General features: G+C 48.6%; 1 protein-coding gene across 35 annotated transcripts in view; it reads right to left on the bottom strand.

Moving 5' to 3' along the window:
- EPB41 (erythrocyte membrane protein band 4.1) overlaps window positions 1–23705 on the bottom strand; it is a 95799-nt gene that overhangs the window by 37471 nt on the left and 34623 nt on the right. For 34 of the 35 annotated variants that reach the window (XR_010376054.1, XM_064471653.1, XM_064471652.1 and 31 more), the window contains exons 2-7: window positions 12919–13387; window positions 10229–10459; window positions 7711–7815; window positions 4613–4655; window positions 2496–2571; window positions 1768–1986 (exon numbers count right to left, since the gene is read on the bottom strand). Coding sequence is in view for 34 of the 35 variants with exons in the window: in XM_064471653.1 (XP_064327723.1) it covers window positions 1768–1986; window positions 2496–2571; window positions 4613–4655; window positions 7711–7815; window positions 10229–10459; window positions 12919–13380 (1136 nt within the window). In the remaining variant the exon portion in view is untranslated. The remainder of the gene's footprint in view (window positions 1–1767; window positions 1987–2495; window positions 2572–4612; window positions 4656–7710; window positions 7816–10228; window positions 10460–12918; window positions 13388–23705) is intronic. The other variant, XM_064471679.1, reaches the window with a different exon arrangement.

The raw sequence follows: 23705 nt of genomic DNA, 5'->3' as shown, positions 1-23705 counted from the left end.
GGCAGACCAGATGAATGAGACGCTTTCTGGGAACAGATGGTACCCCGTCTGCAGGAGGGGCCGCACAGCTTCGCTTAACAGAAACATCCTGATAACAACAGCTATTATCAATGTTACTGACGTGCCCTTGTAAATAAGTTTCTGGTGTACGAGGTACATCTAGCAGCTCTGCTGCGAGAGTATTTGGCTGTACGCATCTCATTTTGTTCCCCGCTTTGATGTCTCTCTTACTGAGCACTCGCTTACACCGTGCGTGCGACGTCCATAGAGGTTTTAGCGGTGGGAGACAGGGCGAAGACGACTCTAAGGACAAACCTCCAGGAAAGACCCAGGAGCAATCGCCATCTCCGACACGTGCCTTGCGCTTTGCAAATAGAGTAGCCAGAGATGGAGCATGGCTTAGTGGAGTTTTCCTACTGAAAACCCTCTGACAGCTCGAGGTTCACAGAATATGGACCAGAAATTAAATGGCTGCATATTACTTCCTCCCTCCTGCACACACGAGCAGATTAAAGATAACTACGCCCTATACATTGAAGTATCCTTCTAATGAAGCCATGAATAATTCAGCAACACGATCTGCCACTTCTAGCACAGCTAACGGCCTTTGACTTCAAGTCATGAAGCTTGTCACCGGCCCCGTACTTATTTTCCCTCATTTCCTCTCTTCTCAGTGCAAATGGAGGGGAATCAATTTAAAGTATTGATTTGCGGGGTTGAGCGAAGTGTTAATTGTAGCTTTGGTCACAGCCGGGGGCACACGTCCGCCCTCCCCTGCTGCACTCAGGTTATTAGCTCCCGTCCGCCTGCGAGAAGGCGTCGTCTTTGCTCTGTTCTCATCATTAGTGCATCAGCCAGCAGCTTTCCACAGGTCAAGGGGTTGCCGGTTAAAGGCCTCCCTATCACCAACTGGTTTTATGGGCTCCCCCCCCCAAAACCCAGATGTATCTCTGGGAGGGTGCAGAAGCTGCCGGCTGGCCACTCTCGCCCAGCTCCTGCAATCCAAGCACTCGAGAGCACCTATGAAAATAAGCTTGAAATAAGACGAGGAAGAGGTTTGGTTACTGTCACCCTCTAATCTGGGACCAGGGGACTCCCAGGAGTCCTTCGACCCTACCTGAACAGGGCGCATCTGCCCAGGTCATGGCCACGCTGGGAAATCCAAGGCCAGCCTAACTGCAGGTTTATACCTCCTGCATCACCTGGAATACTTCCACGTTAGGAAGTGTTACTCATTAAACATGGCAGCAGAAAACCCCAAACATGCTGTAGGCTATGGCATATACATAAAGGGACGAGATCTGCTCCAACCAGACACAATCCAAAAATTACATAAATGCCAAAGCAAATATAAAAACAGCAACAAAAAAAAGACAAAGGGCAAGGTTAAAAACAAGCAAACTTTGTATTTTCACACGAAATAAAACTCACTTTCACAGCTGTACTGTTGAAAAAGAACACGTGTTACTAAACAATTGCAAGGCTTTGCATCTGCTTTCTAAAAAATGTAATTTCTTCTTCACGCAGGAAAAAAGAATCCCAGCTTCTAGAAAGATTTTGTTTATAAAGTATTAGATCTTTTTTAAATAGCTGATGTTCTCAGTAGCTGAAAATTCACACCCCACTGCTAAAGCTTCTGTTGCCAACATAAAAAAAATCGGTGCAGCAGGAAACCAAAAGCATACGACAGAGGTGGGGAAAGTACCAGAAAGCCCCATTATTTCAGGCTGCTGTGCACGAACAAGTCCTCCAGCCGCCACACCTTACCTGTACGTTTTATGAAGATCCACAACCTTCTCTTCAAGCTCTTTTGTCTGGTTTGGGGCCAATTTAAATTCACTGATGTAATCCGGGCCGTGGAGATCGGGGTCGTAGTCTCCCAGCTCGGACTGGACCGTGTACGAACCCAGCAGAGCCAAAGTCGCAAAGGAACAGGGCAGCCGCCCCGTAATGATGTCTTGTCTGAGCTGAAGACACAAGTAATACCTGGGGCGTGGGGGAGAAGCAAAATACTATTTACAAAGAGCAAAGAGAAACTTAAGACACTTGAGGATCAATCAGAATCTCTTTTTCTGTGCCACTGATGAAGGCAGCACAATGCTTGTTTCTAATTTCTACCTGTATTTTCACTTATGGGGTAATAGTCCCATGGTAAGGAGCATGGAGAAAGGAGGACTTACTCTACTCTGCAAAGGGAGTAGAGGACACTTACAATCAGAAAACCTCATTTTTTAATAAAAATATACTTTTCTATGCAAAAACAGACATGTCAGGATCATAAATGATGCTACTTTACACATGCGGACTTCGGTGAAGAGAGGGAGCATCCCAGACATCCACTGACAACCAAACAAAAAACCCCTCCAGACCGTTAAGACGTTGGATCTCCCTGCCAAGGGATGGAATAACGGCCGAATAGTAAAAATTTCTGTTCAATATTCACGACTTTGCCGAGTGAGCTCCCTGGCCGGCAGCAAGATTCCCAGGTAATTCACCTGGTTATGTCCTCTGTCAGCTGCGCAGGATCCGGCGGATAAAACTTGACGTTGAAGGTAAAATCCCAGGGGCCTCCTGCAATTACAGAGAAAGGGTTGAGAAAAATAAACACACCTGAACAGCTTCATGATAGTCAGTCATTACAAAAATGCTGGGGATCTCCAGTCTGACCTTCAAAATACAGCCAGTGGATCATAAATACTGATTTTAGTGGTGCTCGCTCGCACAGCTGGCTGCTGCTTAGCCGATGGTATAAAATACAATTTCATTTACCAGGGCTAAGATACAGGCAGGAGGACACAAAGCAGGGCAGGCAAATACATGTGAATAGACCACAACTTGTGAAAAAAATTAAATTCATTGTTAAGAGGGCAAATTACATATTTTTTCACTGATTGAAAAAAAAAGATTTATGTAGAGAGGTCAGGCGTGTGCTATAAGTTAATGAATTAGTATTGTTTTATCACCCGACCCAATTTTCAAATTTCTTGTAAGGAGCAGATGTGCTAATTGACTCAGCAGCCTAATGCACCGTGGTCGGGTGGTCAGACCACAGTTTAAACTCAGCACAATAGGAGCATCAATCCCTGGAAGAAACAGCAAGAATGAAGACAGGAAGAGCTTTACAAGTCCAGACCTAAATGCTTTAACGCAGCTTGGTGCAAACCTTGTACTGCACCGTTACAGGCATTAACTGGAGTGAGAATCCACCAGATCACACCTAGAATTGGCATTAGATGTGGTACAGACCGTCCAGGTGACACAGCTGAAGGGGTTACTCTCTTTTCCTTGCAAATAATCAGGTTTACGTGCAGCAAATAGTCCCGACCGACCCATTAAGCACTCAAAGTGATTTCCATAGTTACAACTCCCCCCTTGCTGTGCCCTTTAACGCTAGTTCAAAATAATATTTATTTCAGAAAGAGAAGATACCCCTGCACTTAACTTGCTCTGAGATTTAAGGCAATCTCAGACAGGGAGGAGGGGGGAAGTAGCGCTCGTGGATTTACTTCTTATGCAATGCCGTAACAGGGATTAAACACAAGGCATGTTGTTTTCATTATACACAGTTCAAAACAAGTTACTCCAAGAAGACATTTTAGGTAGCAGAGGTTTCCTACAGATTGCAAGGAGGAGGCAGAGACTGACTCCCTGTATACGTACAACAACCTATACTCATAACCTACATAACCTATATGTACACATACTCATATGTAACATTCAACATATATTCAATTAAACTCAAATGATTTGCCATTTAACCCATCTCAGGGGACCAGATGCCGTAGCAGGTTGCTCATTACACTTACGAGCTGAATTTTACCTGCAGAGCAAGAGCAGCTCATGCCCTTTACACACACCCTGCTATCGATTCAAAGGGAAGTTGATAAGAGCAGGAGCCGTTCCTACTCCATAGCCCTGTAGCATTTCCCCCCAAATCTGTACTTAATGCCACGCCCTGTCCTGCGACCCCACCAAAAGCATACCTAAAACAGTATTTTACTTTCATAAAACAGTATTTTCCTTCAAAGCGGTCAGATTTGCTCCTGAGAGAAAACAAAAGGCTCTAAAATTTATTTGACGCTGCCCTCATCTTCAACTAATTCAGTGCTAGCAGACCTTAAAACACAATTTTGGAGAGCATCTGGCATTTGCTCTGATATGACTCAAGTCATCATTCCAATACCTCTATTTGGACCCCGAAACAGCCTCAGAGCCCATAAAACCTTGCTAGAGCATGCGGTTTTGCTCAGGCTCTCCCAGTCTCCTTTGAGATGTTAACAGTTCCCACTGACACCTATTTTCCCATCCTCCAACAGGGAGCAGATCCCCCAATTCAGCATCGCGTGGTGGGAAGGATAGTGTGGGCTTGCACAGGGCGAACGCACGCCAAGTGATCTTTCCCCAAGAAAACGACATTTTTCCCTAAATCTAGCGCATCACTAAGATCACTTAAGAAGAAGAGAAAGGATGCACAGGCTGCTTGAACTCGTGCTGATCCCTGCCAGACACCCTCACTCGAACTCTCACCCACCCTCGGGCCACCAGAGCCACTCTTATTTAGGGAAGGGGGGAGAAACCGCACACACCCGCACAATAAATTCAATCTACTTACCATGAACCTGTTTTTTTATTTCTTTGGCAGGGTCCAGCCACGTCTGTAAGAGGATAAAAACATTCACAGTTTAACAGACGTTCCAGAAACGCAACAGAAAACTGTAATTCACTAAAAATATGGCAAAAGGGCAACATTTGACACGAACACAGCCATGGAAACTGGACAGACGGTGCATTTTTCACAACTTTTACTCCAGTCTATGGTCTCAGTGGGTGCATTTCCAACCCTTCACCTACCAGGTACTCGTAGGGGAGGCACAAGGAACAGGAGAAAACAGAAAAGCAGCACATTAGGGCTGCAGGCACATAGCAGCAGGTACGCTTACAGCCACGAGGGGCATTTGTGCAACACTTTTTTTCTCCAGCGCCTTTAAAAATAGGCAAATGGGATGTTTGCATTCATTTTAGGCACCCTGGCTCCATACTTACCCTATTCAGAACAAAGATTACCAAAACTTTCTCTTATTAGCTATGGTTTATAATGACCTAATCACTGAAATACGAACAAAAACATCCAATCGCTGGGGAAAGCTGGAATATTTTACAGGAGCGTGACATAAGCTTTCTCTCTTTTAACTACGACTCAAGCTTCTAGTAATTATCTCAGCTACAAACTTAGAAATATATCCTTCCTCCCCCCCGCCCCGTAATTTGGGGGTTTGTGGGATGGTGGTGCCACATCAGCCTCAAAAAACAACTCCTGCTTTTGCCAGCACGGTCTGAGCAACTCCCAGCACGTCCAGATTGGGCCTTTCCCTTTGCAGAGGTCAGGGTCCCCTGCTGAAGGCGATGGCATGGTGCTAACGGCCCTCGTGGAGAAGCTACATTAAACCATCTTCTTCATTTTCATGAGCTCTGAGCGGGATTTGGTTATCCAGGTCTCCCAAGGTGAAGGAATTAAGTCATTGAATCCCCCAAGCTGATCTGTCTTGACCAGAAGGACACGTAACTTCATGGCAGGGGGACAGCGATACTTACATTTAATCTTACCTTTTTATATGCTTGCCCCTCTAACCTATAAAACTGGGGATACAAAATCCATTTGAAAGGTAGAAATGCCACTTGCTGTCTTTTTAGGGCCACCGTTTAAAGACAGCATCTCTACGTCCATGCTGTGCCACGACTGCTCTTTTCTGCAGCGACACGGCTGGGTTTCGGGCAGCCGAGCCCAGGGTGCAGCCATGCACCCCTGGCACTCACCCTGCCTGATCCAGCAGGCAATGCCGGGCACAGCAATTAACAGCACTTTTATCCACACTGTCAGGAATCAGTGGGAAACAATCCTCCCTTTCAGAGCAGCGAGAGCATCAAGCTCCTCCGGTGCTGACCAGCTGCTCTATCCACCGCCACAATCTCCTGTTCCCACTGTCACTCTCTGCTATTTCCACGTGGGAAAATGCCCGTCCCCAGGAACGTTTATTCCCTGAATACCAAGGTGGAAAATCCCTCATACAACCCTTCCCTGCCCGGGAATACACACGTGCAGCGCTGCCTGCTCCGCACAGCTGCGGGCGAGGTGCAGAAGCTCATCTGTTAAGATTGTTTCTACTTGTGAATCAGTAACTCAGTGTCGGGTCTTGTTTGAAGTCACAGCAAGAGGGACATGGAGCTTTAGATTTCAAAGTTCAATGAAACGTAACCAGAAAGCTCTCCAAGAAACCCAAAAATGGTTTTTTACCCCGTTAGAGCAAACCAGACTTCCACCGAGCAGCTTACTCCGTGCTGGAGCTAAACCGATGCCCAGCAGAGCTTTACCTTCCTCAGCTCCCAGCTCCAGGACACAAATCTGACAAAACTGGCTGGTTTCAGTCCCTATGGATAAAAAGCTGCCCAGCGCCCTAGCCCTTGTCGGCTGCGGGGAAGGAGGTGCATGGTTTTGCTTCCAGAAGAATCGACACCAGCACGCCTGGATGGGAGAAGAGCAAGTCCCGGGGGTCTGGGAGATGCAGCAGCAAGCTACCCACAGCACAAGTGTGAGAAGTTGAGCTGCTCCAGCTAAACTCTTTTTGCTCTTAACTGGATCTGAAAGTACGCCTATCTCTCCCTCTGCAAGCACAACAAACTCCTAGGGTTAAAAAATCCAGGCTATATACGTGGAAGGAAATTTCACGGGCAAGAAAATAGCAAGACACCAGAGACAGTAAAACAATCCCAAGACAGAGCTCTGCCTGCCTCAAATAGTGATGGGCTGTTATTTTGCCTATATACTAAAAATTCACACTTACAATTATGAAGTATTTAGTGACAAACGCCTGCCAGCCGTAGTAACTGGGCCCGTAAGTGATTGCTGTAGGTGAAGCACGGGAATAGTCAGAATGTGGACCAACGTAACTGGTCTAAAGGACATAAAAGTGGGCCCTTGATTTCAGCTTAGCACACTTTTGACTAGCTTCGTGAAACAGAGCTCAAGTCATTGCTTGAGTTAAAGCGTAACCAAGGGTTTAAAGATAAGACGCTGCTTGGGTCTAACCAAACAAAGACCTTAAACTGAAACCATGTGAGTAAGAGTTTTGGTATGAAGAGTCACGCATGGTTTTTTGCAGGGCAAAGCCTTGACTCAAAACTGCTCTGGATGGCTCCGACCAAACCTTACCAAAACCACCGCCAGCGCCAGGGCAGGCAGCTTTTCCTCCTGCCGACCGCTCCGCCTTACGCCCTTGGTGAACACCGGCTCCAGGACTGCGAAGTTCCCTTGCAGCGTGTCGACACTGAGGCTCATCTTCTACAGCCTAAGAGTACTTACCCTATTCTTAAAATCCCCATTAAAAAACTGCTGCTTTTCTAGAGTGAGGAAAGCCTTATCTTCCTCTAACTTCTTGAGCTATAGCTTTACAAATTAATGGCATAATTTTGCAGTAAACAAATATAATGAATTTTCTCCAGGTGAAGAGACAAGTTCACACAGCTTTTTTACTAAAATCCATGCTCCTGTAGCCATTTATTCACAACTTCTGCCTCTGTGATGACCCCCAGTCTTTTTTTGAGGAGCACACCGAGAGGAGTTTTAAGAAAAGCTTATGCACCCCAGGGGAGATGATCCTCTGAAAGAGCTGAACCCACCCGGGTGCAGAACACCACGCAACAGCAGCCGCTTACCCTGGAGGTCGGCGTGTCCCATATGGCCAAACCAAAGTAGTCTTCTTCCAGGAGATTGAGGTGGTCACAGACCTTTTTAAGCAGATCCTGCCCCTTGGCGTGTTTCTGCAGAGAGACACAAGTAATTCTGTAGGATGGGCTGGTTTTTGCCTGCCCCCGTTCACGGGAGAGGGGAGAGAGAGAACATAATCTAACCACACTGCACTATCAAGAAGGTTAAAAAAGTCCCGAGTAGCTCAAAATCCGATCTCCTGCCTGACCTGGAGCAAGCACTCCTTATAGCAAGAAGCATCAGGCGTAAAACTCAAACCAGAGGAGCAACAGGAACCGCTGCCGGTCTCTCTGCTATGACCGGCTCCATGTCTGCAGCCCCCCAAAGCTGAGCTTCTCAGCTCAATAAACACCAAGGATTTTCATGGATTTTTCCCTCCCAAAGTACATCTACTGCACTGGTATCTCCCAGCTCCAGGCTGTCAGACAATGAGGAGTTGATCAAAAGATGATCAATGTTGAGTATGAAACTGCTGCTACAACCCACTGCTACAGTCCCCCAGTTTGGGGGCAACCTGGCTCAGTAGGGTCACAAAAGAAACTGCATCTGAGAAACAAAGAACATCACTTCCACGGCCTTTTCATCAACCTGATCTGCTGACGAAACCCAGCTTCTCCAGCTTTGCCTTACGCGCCGAAAGCTGCTTAGCACACAACTTCTTGCCTCCAGAAACATATTTTGAGCATTCCTATCTAATCTTTTTTTTTTTTTTTTAATCAAATCCTGCAGAAGTGAACTGGCCTGAGGAACAGATACACTTTTAGTCCAAAAGCATGAAGGAAAACACCCTTGAGGCACAAAACTATGGTAACCAGAAACAGCTAGTTCTATTGGAGGCTTTGCTAAAAAGTAAGTGCAGTTCCAGTGATGCAAAATAAGCTTTACTAATGCATCGCCTGTGCCCCCATCTCTCCTTTTAGTCATATTAGCATGGCAACTGGTCCAAGACCACAGCCTTGTTTTATTCCATCCCTTCAGCGTAAGGTCCCCAGTGCATACATTGTGGCTCTACAGGTAACATAGTGCAGGGGTTAGACTGGATATTTCTCAAGGAATTGGCACTTAAAGACAAATAGGAATTAAAAACCTTCTGTGGCTGTGAATTGGAAAGGATGCCTGAAAGCACTTACTCTTCTTGGATAAAGGCATTTGTGCTGGTCTCTGCCTACACCTTTGCAGTTCCTTCCCAATTAAGTCTTAATAAATTCTCAAAATGCTACAGTGGGATTATATTGGCCTTAAAGCCAAGGGTACTTGTCAAGTCAAGAGGATCTCACCAACACGGCAGCCCCGCCTAATCCTCCCCACAGTGCCCATCACTCTCCGGACCTACAGAGGGAGACCTCCAACATCCTCCTCAAGTCAGGACCAAGCACACCACCCCCAGCTCTCCCCCCAGGAGCGTCCGCGCAGCCTGCGGGCACGTGAAGGCATTGCTGCAGCAAACCCCTGCACAAAGCCGCAGCGAGCTGACGCCGGCACGGATGCTGCCACCAGCATTTCGGGGAACAGTTTCTTTTCGGGGGCTGCACACAAAATCCCTGGCAAAGGCTGGCTGCGGGTGGGGAAGGCCATCGGGGCGGCGATGCTCCGAGCTGATCCCAGGCCACAACAGCAGCGATGCCATTACACAAACAGTGCTGACCTACTTGCCCAGGATCACCCAAGGTAACTGCTTTCACAAGGAGCCCTGCGCCCAGATACCCTCTCCTGGCCCATTTAGCCAGCGGGACTGGGGAAAAACAAGCTGATGGAAGTGCGCTCGAATGGTAAGTACCGGATTATTAATATTCTGGACAAGTGCTTCAATACTGAAATGGGGATTTCTGCGAGCTTTTTATTGCCCTGACAGCAAGACGGCCCTGTGAGAGAATGCACAAAATAAAGCCAAAGAAAAGCTCTCAGATGAAGCGGTTTGCAGTGCTGTAAGTCAACAAAATAATACTAAATTGTTTACTGCAAATATATTCAACTGCAGGCTAAACACAGCATGTTTTTCTTTAAAGCAAGCTCCGGGAGTTATGTTAGCCAGCAACCTGATCGGCAAATGTACCTTGGGTGAACCGAAAAGCACAAATCAACTTGACAACCCATTTTATTCAAAGGAAAGGGGCAGAAGATATTTAGACAATCCCAACCCAACACAAAAACCTAAACTCCGGTCTGTGACACAAATGAGAGAGATGACGACTTTTTTTGGTTTTAAACCTCCCCTCACCTTTACAAAGCGAGGCACCCTGGAAACTGGAGAACAAAGAATAAAAAAGATCCCTAGGCACCCAGAGATTTTTACAACACATTAAATAAGTTGTTATAGCTTACAGCAAGATTTTTCTGCAGTAAAGCCTGCCATGTAATTCGCTGACAGCAAATTAGGCCCCTACTAAATAGTGTTTGTGGTGATTTTTCAAGGGGACGAGAAGGCAGAGGGAAAAGAGGAGAAGCACAAACGCCAGAAGTACTTACATCCACAGTACATTCAAAAATGGTGTCATCCAGCAAGACAACTTTGCAGTACATGTTTCTGTGTCTTTTCACTGCTTTCTGGGCAGCTTTCAAATCCTTGTCCGCTTTGGTCTCCGGAGTCTCTTGTTTCGGCTCTGGCTTGGCGCACTCTTCCTTCGCTTCCCCTCCTTCCTTGCCCCCGAAGTCCCTGCTGTCCGGCTCCTGGTCGTCCCTCCTCTCCTCCTGCGCAGGCTGAAACCCCCACATCACCCAAGTTGCAATTTAGATGTGTCATGCAAAAAAAAAAAAAATCACATGAAACAAGCACTTCGGAGGTGTGCTGTAGGGCTGAGATCTCACCCTGGGATTAGTTATCTGACTTAAATGAGTAACCCGGGGCCTGGAACAGCAGCTTGGATGAGCAAGGTAAAGATATTAATTTTTAAAGCCCTTCAAGTCATTCTCAAGTCTTAATTTAATAAAGGATGTAATAAAAAAGAAAAAAGAGCGATTAGAGAAATCAGGGCAGATTACATCATGCAAACCTTCACGGTCTTAACGACAGCGCCTTTTGGACTAGTCAGTTTTTCCCCTCGTAGGCAGGACATCCAATACACCCACTGCAGATGCCCCCACGCTCTCACTGCCGCCCTGGGCGACGGGCTTTGCCCCACAGCACCGGAGCACTCAGTATGGCTGCAGTGGTATTAAAAGCTGGGGGGGGTCAGTGCTGAGATTTTGTGGTCGTCTGAGCTGACCGAGCAGCTCTCTGACACCAAAAAGGGAAGGCAGCCTCCATACCACCCTCCCTTTGCCTACCGAAGCACTTTGCGAGCCAGTTTAATACACTAAAGTAGCAGAAAGAGATGCAGTTTGGGGACAGGAGGAGGAAGGAAGCTGGTTTTTTTTTTTTCCAGTGCCATTTCAGCAGGTTAAATGAGTTCACGGCAGGCTCTGACAAGTGCTGGAAACGGCTCGATGCAGCCGCGGCAGAGGAAGAGCAAAACCCTGCCTTTTCAGCCCATCACATCTCATGAAATCACACCCAGGCACAACTGCACGGAGGTATTTAGAAACTAAATAATGTCCACGAGCTGCTGACTTCTGTTCCAGCAGGGCCGGGACAATCGGGAGCAGGGAATCAGTCAAAGCTCGTAATGCCCATCGGTCAGCATTTATCAAACAGGCAGCACCTTGCAAATGCTTTCACAGCAGAAATATCTGCCGAGTGCCACAGTTCAAAAAGCCACTGACGCTGATCTAAAATAAGAACTAAAAAAAAAAAAAAGAAAAAAAGCACAAATGCTTCATCTGAAATGAACAGCCCATGGTGAAGGAAGGCTGTGGGCGCACTCTCACATGCGCTCAGAAGCAGCAAATCAAAGTTAAATACAGACAGAAAAGATGCGTTTCCTCTTGAAAACACAGCACAGACATTCTGTATTGAAATTGCATGAAAATTTCCAGCTCCTCCCCGTTCTGCTAATCCCAGCCCTCAGAGGTACAAAACACGAGCAGAGATCATCCCATGGTTTTCACAGGCTCAGAAATTTGGGAAAAGAAAGAAAAAGGTGTTACCTACTACCTCGTCTACAACCCTGTAATTTTACGGAGGTGGATTTACAATCACTGCCTACAGCTGGCAATGCTCTAACTTGCAAAGCATTGCCCCAAAAGTCAGAGTTTGCAGGTACGTAACACCTCTCTGGACGCCATTCAAAACTTCAGGCAGCAGGGTAAGTAATCCGGATTTTGCCACGAATGTGTTATGACTCCAGCAACAGACACAGGTTGGTTGGGTTGTAAGAAACCCCCATCTGAGGAGAAGGGGCACCCACCTCTCTCTAACTCCAGACAGCCGCACTAGTAACAGCAGAGCTGCAATTACCCGAGGAGGAAGCGAGGGCATCCAATACCCCCAAATCAATAACCAGCTGCAGCACTGTGAATGTCTCCCTGCGGGTGTCTCTGCCTCAGTTCGTACCTTACTTTAAAAACTTTAAATTTTGCATGAAAAATGACCCTGGCTGTAAAGAGTAGACATCAGATGGCTACCGGGAGCCGGGCTCAGCCCACATGCTGCGCAGAAATCCCTGTCTACATGATGCATAAGCAGAAAATATTTGTATTTGGCAGGCTCAGCACCAGCCCGGACCGAACAGATGACCAAGTCCTGAAACACCTCGCTTGCGCTCCTTGAAGTTGAAGACACAGAGGGTTGGACAAGATGATCTCCAGAGGTCCCTTCCAACCCCTACCCTTCTGTGATTCTATGAAACCCTTTCCCAAAATCACATCCTCTTGCAATCCCCACCTCATGCCACTGACCCGCCTTTATTCTGCACACACCAAGGACATCCTGACGAGCAACAGCTCCACTGAAATATTAATTTGAACCTGTGCTGGCCCTAGTTCTGATGTGACTTCCCATGCCTCAGCTGAGTAAAGAGTCAGCATGGCACATTTTAATTTATGCCATGAAGTGTGAGCACAATTTCAGGACCGGGTATTTTGCGGGACAGTCTGATACAGGAATACAAGTGTGGGAACTAAGTGGTGCAACACAGAGAGCTGACGGAACCTTTTTAGCATCTCATGAATTTTTCTGATCAAGCTTACCATCCTAGGATATGAAGCAATTCTAGTTTTGGCTGAAAAGACGTGCTTTCAAGAACAGAAGGGAGCACGCCACCCGGAGCAGGGTGTGTTACCTGTGTTTCCGCACTGCTTAAGGAATGGAGATCTAGCGACGGATCGGTTTTGAGCTCAGGCTCAGGAGCTGCAATGGGGGCTTTCACCAGGATGTCTTCATCAGGGCTGGCTCCTAATCCTAGGTCTTTCTGATCACCTCCCGCCTCTTTAGGGGCTTCAGTGTCTTTGTCGTCTTCGGACACCTGAGACTTGGGCCTCCTGAGAAAGGATGAGAAGAGGCGGGAGAGACCCCGGCCCTCGGAGGTGCGGCGCTCCTTCTTGCTCTGCTCCTCGTGCGTGGGCGTATCGCCGTTGGAGGCCTTCTGCTTCTGCCCCGCTGCAGGCTGTCCCTCCGACGTCTGCTGAGCCCCTTCGTCTAGGGAAGCCTCTTGCTTTTGTGTTTCGGCAGCTCCTTCCTCCTCCTTGGCTTGCTGCTGCTCTGAATTGTCAGCGTCCGCTGCGAGACTCTTCTCTGTTGTCATGATGATGCTGTAAGAGAGGTGCAAAAGGTCGCAATCAAGAGCTTTCCAATATTTAAGTCTGCATTAAGCTATTCAAACCAAGGCACAAGCACAGACACACCACGCTCCCCAGCCATACCACCCTGTCCTGCCGACTCCAGCCTACAAAGTCACTAAGAGCAATCAAATCATTGGTTTTGCTAAGGTTTGCTTTGACACAAACATCTGTGTTGACACTGCCCATGCATCTTCCACCATCTGAATGGCGCTGACTCCAAACCGGCACCAGCTCTGCAGCCTGCCAAGAGCAAATTATTTAAAAATGGAAACAGGATTAGGGAAAGGGGAGGAGACGGCAGGAGGTCTTGCTCCACAGGACTGTCCTGAGGTCCCGTCTTCCTCCAAATCCCTGCTCCCCTCCGGCCGTAGTGGCTGGGGGAGGGGAGCAAATAAGAATCACAGAATCATTTAGGTTGGAAAAGACCTTTAAGATCATTGAGTCCACATGGAGGACACGCACATGACCAGGTAACCTTCCTTCTACCGCACCTTGCCAAAACCCCAGAGGGCCTGCGATGGCGTGCCGCGTTACAGCATCCTTCTCCACAACTGCAACTGGAAGGAGAAATCTCCTACCTGAGAGTCAGAAATTGCACGGTCACAAAAACTTGTAACAGCTCCTCACTTCTAAACGTCCCTGAAAGAGGCCACAGATCCTCACCATGAACTACAAAGAGGGATATTTAAACATGATGAACCACACTGATGCTCTGCTCCAGATAGGACTCATCAGTGTCGATCGACTACATTGATCTGCACAAGAAAGGTCCCGTGAAACAGAGCAGGCTTCAGGATTCAAGAGATCTTTGCGTTGCACGTTAGAAAAATGTAAAACGAAAAGGCTTCCAAACAATCCCCACAACAGAGGGCAGATTTCTTCAGAGCCTGTGCCGTTAAGCTGATGCAATGTTTATTTCAACTTTAGCCTGGGCTGTTGACACAAAAAGATGGAAATCACATGAGAAGAATATCTATTTAAGGCATAAAGAGGACCCAAAATAATCATGCTTTAGAGAGGATAGAACTAATCTTTGTGCGCTGCATCACATGCACCTGCAGCAATAAATTGCCACTGCTTACACAGAGCAAATAGCATATAATCCAATATGCCTTTCAATCCCGCCAGCCCAAGCCTCTGCATGCAAACATTTGTTCAAAATACATAGTTAAAAACAAGAAACATTTCAAGATGCCACCCTCCTACATATTACTACATTCAACAATTTTAATTTAACTCATCCCAATTGCCAAAATAACCAGAATGCTTGAGAAAGAAAAGCCCTCCTAGCTTTCCAAAGTACTTTTGCATTTAATGCAAAAGCTTAATATTATTCTTAAAGCTGTGGTTGAAACCAAGCAGCATTAGAGACCTTCACTGAATTTGCCTCCCCAGCGATGCAAGTTTCCTGGGTTTCAAAGGTTTGTTTTGTTTTCAGTTTTAGTTTTGGGGGGATTTTTTGCAGGGAGGTGATTTGTAAGAGCAGCGATGATGACCCATAGGGTCTGTGCTCCCATCGGAGTGATGTGGAGCTGCATCAGATTTGGGACAGGCTCTCTGAACTCTTTGAAACCTCTTCACTTGGACTTAGCCCCAGCAGCCAGCTTTGGGGATGAGCTGCAGAGCCCATTTTAGCCTGGTCTCCCACAGAAGCCAGGTTTCAAGCCTCATGCCCTACCCACCATCTACCCTCGGTGAGCTGCTCCGGGTTTCTCCAAACCTAAGAGAGAGGTGGAGGCCACTGAATCTGCAGCTTTTACCCGCACTGAGAAAACGGGCATCCGAGCAGACAGCCTGCACGGGCAGCCGTGGGCACCTGAAGCACCAGGGACTCTGCAAGGCAAATACGGTGCCGAAACCCAGATGTGTCAAGGCTCCGAGCTAGATGGGACACAGATGTGCAGAAAACCACACCGTATCGGTTCTCCTCCTCCAGTGCTTTGCACAGGAGAGGACAGGACAGCTTGGCATAGCCCAGCCAAGGCAGCGAGAGCACACAGGGCTAATTCTCCAACACACTGCTGAGTTGGGCATTATGTCACCTCACCTCCCTGGAAGTCTTGCAGGAGTTTGTTTTTGCAAGATTATCACAGAACAGGCTCTGTGAGAAAGCGGTAAAATCCAAGTTAAATGAAAGGCTATGGCGGGATTCACGCGCCATCCCCCTGGCTCCCACCACCACCCTCGAGGAGGGGGCAGCTTCACGCCTGCCGCTCGCTTCAGGGAGGGAAGCAAAAGAAAATCTGCAGTGCTGAACTTCCTTCTCCCCTAAACCAGAAACATCTGCAGTTCAGTTCAGGAGAGGTTCTGAAGGGGCACATGGCAGGGGCACGGGGCTGCCATCGGCTTGGGGATGCAGCACCCGGTGACCTGCTCCTGCAGCTTTTACTGCTGTTTCTGTTCCTCCTGTGACCCCTTGCTAGGGTGCACGGATGCTGCTGGCCCCGTTAGCAATGCACAGCCCTGTCTGCAGAGTCACCCCAGCCGCCAATTCATGCCATCCACAGCTCTCCAAAAGCTCCTGGAGACGCTGCAAGGCAGTGGAGGGGGCAACAAGCTATGTTCAGCCAAATGCACATCACCCCAAGCCCATGATGAGGACAGACTCCCCATGGCCAACTCCCAGGGCAAAGCTCCCGATGCCGCGGCACGCACAGAGCAGGATGGATGCGTTGCAAGACTGTCCCACCCCGAATGCACGAAAATAGCAAGCTCCCTTTTGCACCAGCTGCCAAAGCAGTCTGCTTTGTAGTTGCTTCCTACTGTGTTTGTTTTGAATAAATACATTTGTAAGAATCATTATCTAAACACACATTGGAAGCACGTTGCTCTTAAAAGTAAAAAGAATTGAGGCTCTTGAAATGATGATTGCAGGGAGGGCACAGCTGAGGAGCAGCTCTTATCAGCTTCAGTAAACAAGAGGGACAGTCCACAAACAAGCATTTCCTCTGGAAGTAGTTTTCTCTCTTTAAATACCAACATTTCTAGAACAAGAAATATTTACTTGTTTGGATTTCAAAGCCGCAGTCGCAGACCTTTCCTGGCACGGGAAGGTGGGTCTCGCTGGCCATGAGCAAACGTCTTTCCTCCATCCCCCGGGAACCATCTCACAGCTCGGCCAGATCCCCTCGGCAGGGCTGGGGACGCAGAGACGGACACGTACCAGCCCTTCCCTTCCCAATAAACATTTCATAGCGGCAACCAGCACCAGTAACTCACTGGGTGCAGGCAAACATCTTGCTGCAAGACCCAAGCGCGCTCGGCCGCTGCGTGGGCTCGTGGCTGGTTCCCTCCCTTTGAAGTTTTATGTTCAGAAATGGTTTCCCCCAAGCTCTCAACCGAAAGCAGGGAGGTTTGTAAGCAACATAACCGAGAGGCGGTGTTATTTTTTTTAAAAAAAGCACCTTTGCTGCACGGAGATGTTTCCTAAGTAGAGTTTTGCTTCCAACCCAGCCCGCAGCAGAGCCAGCACGAAGAGCAAGGTTCCCGCTCTGTTGTTCTTCAACTCGTTATTCGGAGAAAGCATTGCCCACAGCCAAACCACAAGCAGGTGGGGTTTTTTTCTTAAATTAGATTTTCTCCCATCGCTATTCCACAAGGCAATTCTGCAGAGCCTGCAGGTGCCTCGGGAGCTCCCTGGACACTGGAGGAGGATGCTCTGCTCTTGCAGGAGCACCCAGGCAGTGCTGCTCACCTCCTGCTCCGAGCTGCCACGCTTGTAAATGCTGGATTTGGGGATTTTTTTGGTACAGGATGAGGGTTTGGCGCCAGACAGCCTATAAAAGGCAGGCTCTTCACAAGCCTAATGTAGGCGTTTAACGCTACAGAAATAAGCAAATCACAGCAAAACTTAGATATGATCCCACATAGAGATTTCAGAGTAAAAAAATCTCACCAGAAAAGAGTTCAAGTATGTATTTATATTTAAGCACTTTTAAGTTTAAGAACATCCTACTCCAGACAAGAAGACTTCAGCAACAGGAAGCGATCTGAAGAAAGGGTAATTAAACAGACCCAGAGCAGTCTGTGGGGAGAAGACAAATAGGCTTCTGCCTCCCGAGCAGACCCACACCGCAGGTCGACCTCACCACCGACAGCATCCCCTTCACCTGCACCAGCTCAGCCCCCAGGACAGGACCAGGGCCTCCCTGCGTCCCACAGCACTGCCGCGAACCTCCGCGCTTCGATGACGACGAGGGAGCCCGCACACCTCTTCTTGAAAGGCACCGGCATCTCCGAACGCCAAACGTCAAAGCAAAGGGCTACACGAGCGCCTTATGAACCTGCTGTCCCCGGCACAGCAGGACCCTCCAGCCACACAACCATCCCGAGACCCCCAGCCTCAGGGCTCACCCCCTGTTTCTATCCAAGGACGTGGCTGTAGGGAGCGCACAACAGCTTTGCAGGCTCGTGGTCACCTATACGCTCACCCTGCTTTTCTGCATCAAAATCCCTTAAACAAAATAGACTTGAGGCTTAAAAGGAGTATAAGGGCTCATTGCTCATCCAGTTCCAAACATCCATGGTCCGATCCAACACTAATTAATATCTGGGGAGCAGAGAATAGCAAAGCTCGCTTTCAACCCCACACCCTTCCTCAGCCTCTGCTCTTCGAGACGTCGAAAGACAACCACCCTCCAAGCCAAACCATTCCCCCTTTCCAGCCTGCACGCAGACACAGTAATTTATCTAAAATACAAATTTTAAAGTAGCTCAACAGATCCCAACGGCTCCCTGTCGAGAACGCCTTCAAAGCCTGGAGGATGCCGAATTACTCACTCACTGTGCCTGTGCTCCCAGAGGGCTGGCATGAAGCGATGGTGCGTTAGTTCTCTGGAAATAACGATGCTGCTCGATTGGGTTGTTTCATGACAAGTTACAGAGGCTCAAAGAAGCACTAATATTTAGATACGCATTTATCGCTGCCTCCTACCTGTTAACGTGCTCCGGTCTCTCTTATTTAGGCACACAAATAAGCATAGTAATAGTAAAATCTACCTTATCCCTGCTTCCCAGCCTGGAAAAACAATTTATGGCTCACACCATAACTTAATTCCTAGTGTTTTAGTCTTTCAGAGAAAGAAGAGAAAGGACTGTCCACCAGCAAGTTCATTTCTCAGAAACACAAACCGTCTTGCAGCGATGCCCGATGCCAGATAAGGATAATCACGCTGCTAGAACAAACTGTCTTGACCTTCCTACCCAAAAATGTGTGGCTTTGCCGAACACTACTGCTCCAGCAAGAGCTGGAGACAACGGTAAGAGAGAAATTTCTGCTAAAAATAGGCAAAAATCAAATAGTTTCAGCAACAGTGTCTCTTTTTTTTTTTTTTTCTTTCTAAAAATGCATTCCTTCTCATTTCACAATGTGGGTGAAAAGCACACAATCCACCAGGGAAACTACACAGAACATTGCTCTGAAATAGACAGCACAGGCCGAAAATTCATCTTTTCAAAGACGTGGGGCATGTGCAAGAAAGCTGCGTCTGCGGGCGGGAGAGGAGGAAACTGCAACCACCGAAAGCAGGACTCGCCCCGCACGCGTCTTCAAGCAATGTATCCTACACGTGATTTTTACTACAGTTAGAAAAACAGAGCAGAGAACTGGTTTGGGGGGGTGGGGGTTTAAACAAAATAAGAAATTCAAATGCAGTAAAATGAGCCTCTCAATAAGAAACTCAAACAACTTTAAAATACTATAAAGCACCAGAACCTTTCAGTATTTATTTATTATATTTTACTAGAGGAATAATTAGCGCTGGCATTTTATAACCACTGCTAGCATTAATGTGCACCATCTTTTTGTGCCGATACTTTGGTTCCTGGACAAAAGGGATGCCGTTCCTCAGCCAGCAGCGCTGCCTTACCCGGAGGGTAACAGGAGACTTCAGGAGCCTCATCGAGCAGGGGAAAAATAAACCACCCAACACAACACAGATGGCACATTACAACCGCCCGGATTTAATTCTCACTAGACCAGCCCTCGTAATCTACTATATGTCGGCAGCACCATGGCCCTCTTTCATCTTCTGGTATCGTACAGCTTTCCTATTTAAATGAGGGCAAAAAATAGTAGCTCACCATCTGCTGAAAGCAAATCATTTATGTCAAATTGAAGACTGGGCTTATAGAATGACCTGACTAAATGGAGCAGTAAGTGCATTACAACCGAAGGGAGCTGGGAGCTCCTCCCATGTATCCTCAGAAATCCTCCTGGATGCTATAGAATTCCTTACGCAGGAAATCATGGGCGTTGCTCATTGGCAAAGCACTGAAATTTAAATGAAAACATGTTCTTGTCACTGGAGCCTTGTCTACAGCAATGGGTTTGGAACGGTTGCCCATGTGGGACGTGTTAAGAAAACTCGCTTGAACTTGGAGCAGTTGGGACTCAGAATAGAGAGAAGGCGCAGGCACCAGGCTGCCAGCAAAATCAAGCTGCTCAAAGACTATCCCTTCTCCTGCTGCAACGCAGAAGCAGATCAGTAGTTTGCTAAAAAGACTAAGAAAACCATCAGTTTAATACAAATGTTTCCTCCTATCCTGTGGTGAGCAGCAGAAACGACTCTCGGGGCTCCCTTCCCCTGCTTCAACAGAGGTCAGAGCAGAAATGTTTTGCCTTGAATGCACAGCACCTGCCAAAGCTTCCCCTCCGCGGAGACAAGTCTCCAAGCCCTCCAACCCCACCAAACCCCCCGTGGAGGAAACGGCGAGCTCAGCCCCGCAGGCAGCAGTCGCACCAAAACCCTCCTTTGCAGAAGGAGCCGGTATCTGCCCGGCCTCGCAGAGGAAGGGAGGGACCCCCCGCACCCGTCCCCACCCCGCCGGCAGCGCCGGCACCTGCGCCTTGCAGATAGCATCCCCGAGGGCTGCTCCGTCCACCAGCCCTCCGCCGAGGCGGGGAGCGCGGGCAGCCCAGCACGCACGAGATGAGGCGGGCCTCAAAAATCTGTGCAAATAAAAGCAGCGGGCACGGTGCAGCCTGCGCGCTCGCAAGAGCCCCCCGAGCGAGCGGGACTTTGTCACGAGCGAGCACAGCCAAGGACGCGCGGGCTTTCTCCCAGCGGGTCGCTTCATCACAACCGCTCCTGACTTTGCACTGGAGGAATACCTACGGTGGCTACGACAGTAAAACACAGGCGGTAACGCCAGCACCGCACGTGACAACAGCCTTCTTCCTCCAGCAGCACACCAATTGCTAAAGCAACAGTTAAACAGAAATAAGCAATAGATCTCAATCAACTGAACAGGAGATTTTTTGCCATGCATTATTCATAAGAGGTTCTTTTTTTTTCCCCTGCCTGAACACAGATGTGTTTACTCACACTCTCCCTCATTTACGCTTGAGGTTTAACATAACAGGGCTCATTTTCCTTCCTTATGGTTTTTCAAGCACAGGGGTAAAGCGATTTTTGCTTTTGTCGTTTTCCCTTTGGTTTTTTCCAAACCAAGGCTATAATTAGAACCCAAGAGGGACCTGCACGCTCCTTTGATAAAGCACTGCTTGCTAGATAAATACCACCCGTGCACACACACAGGCACCTGCCAAATCCGTACCACTGCAGCACCGAGAGCCAGAAGGGTGTTTGATGCTAAAAGCCCTTAACAGGCTTCATCACCTGCTGCTGCGCTGCGGCGGGCGCCGACGGCTCCGGCTCACACGCGCGGGCTGTTCGTCCACCCCGTGCTGGGGACATCGCGCTTAACCGCTCCATTTGTAGTTACGTGGCTGCAATGCAATTTGCATTCATCCGAGCTCCTTAAATACATCTGCCACACCCTGGTACAACGCCCAAACTTCATTAAAAATAACCTATCACGCCAGTTATTTTTACACTATTAGCTGCACAATAAACGCACAATGTTTAAACTACCTAAGGGAACCACTAACAAGAAGGGCTGGCATGGCCTGAGTCTCACTAGGCTTACCCACTGCCAAGCCCAGGTAAAAGCTAGCTGAAAGCATCCTCAGCCCGGCTTTAAGCTGGGCTTACTGCTTAAAGACTGCTACTCAAGAGGAAGGATACTTAAACAAGCAGCTATGCTACCCTAAGCTAACTTCAAGACCTTTTCTCCTGTAAATAAGCCATTGCTCCTCTTCTTCCTGACACCAACAGTCCAAGAATACTCAATGCAAAGGAGACTCCCTCTCCCCTTTGAGAGCCTGCAGGGAGGATACCCCCAGGACACACCGTCCAGCCCCGTCCTACAAGGCTCTGCCCAGAGGCAGCAGCAACGTAGCTTTGTCACTGTTTTAAGGAGTCGGTACCAGGCGCCAGGCTGAGTTTGTTTATACAGTTTGCTCTAGAGCGCTCACCGCAACCATCGAGCAACAAGCAGGGACCAAGGGGGCTGCAAGGGGACAGCTACCTTTACAGTGATTATCAGCAAGCCCTGAACACAGCACTTTTAAAGTTTAACAATCCCCCACCTAGCAGTGCTGGAAGGAACTGGCAGCTGCAGATTATTCTACTAAATTCCTCGATTCTTGGTTTTCTCAACAGGACGGCCAAGCCCCAGTGGCTTACACCTGCAGAGCGACCCAAGGGATGGAGAAGCTGGAGACCCCCTCTGCATCCACCAGCCTGGAACGACCCAGCCCCACCACGGCCACTGGCTCCGGAGACGTGACTGGGGTGGCTGCAAAAGCTCCAAACGAGCCCAGGAAGAGTGACTCAGCTAGCAGGGAGGTTTGTAAAGCTGAGTTTCGCTGGGTGGGTACATACCACAGCAGGTATCACACAGCAGCAGCAGCCTGCTCTTCCTCCCGAGCAAGGAGAAGGCTTTGTTTCAGGAAGCTGCCACCGTTTGGCATCTTCCCTTTTCTGAAGTCTCCTCTCCTCCTTCCAGGGCTCAGCATCACATGCAGCAGCACCAGGACAGCAAAAGCCTCATGAAGGAGGAGAAACCTGTTCCCACCACAAACCTCAAGCTGTATACTCCCAGTATCACGGGAAGAACCCAAACTTTAACCATCTGAAAACTCCCATGACTACGCAGCTTAGCTTTAGAAACCACTAAAAGCTAATTAAAGTCCTCCAACAAAAATAGAAGGGCCTGCAGAAGCACAAGCCCCACGAGCCCTCTCTGAGCTGGCTGTAGCTCCCAAGGCACATAGCAATGGGGAATGTAAACTGGGATGCAGACCCCCAGCCAGCTGCTGACCTTGCCTCCAGACTAGGAACTGCCAGGCATCTTCTGTTGGCACCATGTGCAGAAAGGAGGTGGGGAGACACCTGTTCCAGAAAGCCCCCCTCTTTTTTTTAATTCACTTTTTTTTTTTCCCTCTTTTAAAATAGCGCAGGTGATGAGTTAATTCAAATTCTCCACCATTCCCAGAGAAGCATCCCACGGGGAAAATCCCACTGTGCATCTCTGGGCTCCTGCCTGGGCCCAAGGAGAGCAGGAAAACACCCAGCGCCATTTAAAGCCTGGGCGCAGCCTTGTTCTCAACCAGACCTGGCCCACGGGTAATCCACAGGCAGGCCTGCAAACCAGTCATTCAGACGTTTTCGCAAATACTCGTACCCAAGAGTCAGATGCTGTTTGTAAAGCCTTAAGGTATTGACTCAGTCTGATTGGGACAAACTCAACAGCCACCAGAACCTCGGAAGGACGTTGCCCCGGTGAACGCAGCATCACGTATTACAGAAGAGCATTGCACGTCCCAGGCACGCACTCGGACACTTAACACCGCCTCCAAAAGGATGGGTTTCTTCCCACCTTTCCTGCTCGCGATGCTCAGTGACCCCCCCCCAAAGTCACCCTTCCCCCTGGGGTGGCTTCACGAGCTGGAGAGCAAAGGAGAAGATGGTTCCTGGAAAATCACAGCTGGCATTGCAACCCCTCCCACGCAGAGGGTGTTCCCCCATCAGCCCTTCAGGAATCCTGCACCTGCACAGCGTGTAACACCCACCTGGAGTCAGATAAGCACCGGGAGATCATCGCATCAGCATCCTCGCTGGCGGTCCCCATCCCATGACAAAGCAGTTCTCTTAGCAAGGCTGGGGAGAAGCCCACAGAGAGCACAGCTTTCTAATGTTTCCATTGCACAACATTCACCGTCCCAGATTTGGCACAGTACTGCCCGTTTTGTGCATGCAAAAGCACCTCACAGATGCCTGAAGGTCCTGCCGTGTGTACCGGACCTCATACGCGCATCTCGCTTCTGCTTCTATGCAACAAGGTCCCACACCGCCATCCCCAACAGCCAAGAACTGGTAACGGGTACCAAGACAGTGGGGAGACGCCAGGACACCAACCCACCGGGGAGCGACACACCTGTGAC

The sequence above is a fragment of the Phalacrocorax carbo genome, chromosome 22, assembly GCF_963921805.1.
Source record: "Phalacrocorax carbo chromosome 22, bPhaCar2.1, whole genome shotgun sequence".
Lineage (NCBI taxonomy): Eukaryota > Metazoa > Chordata > Aves > Suliformes > Phalacrocoracidae > Phalacrocorax > Phalacrocorax carbo.
The sequence above is the reverse complement of the archived record's forward strand: the minus strand, read 5'-3'. Positions and strand labels throughout refer to the sequence as shown.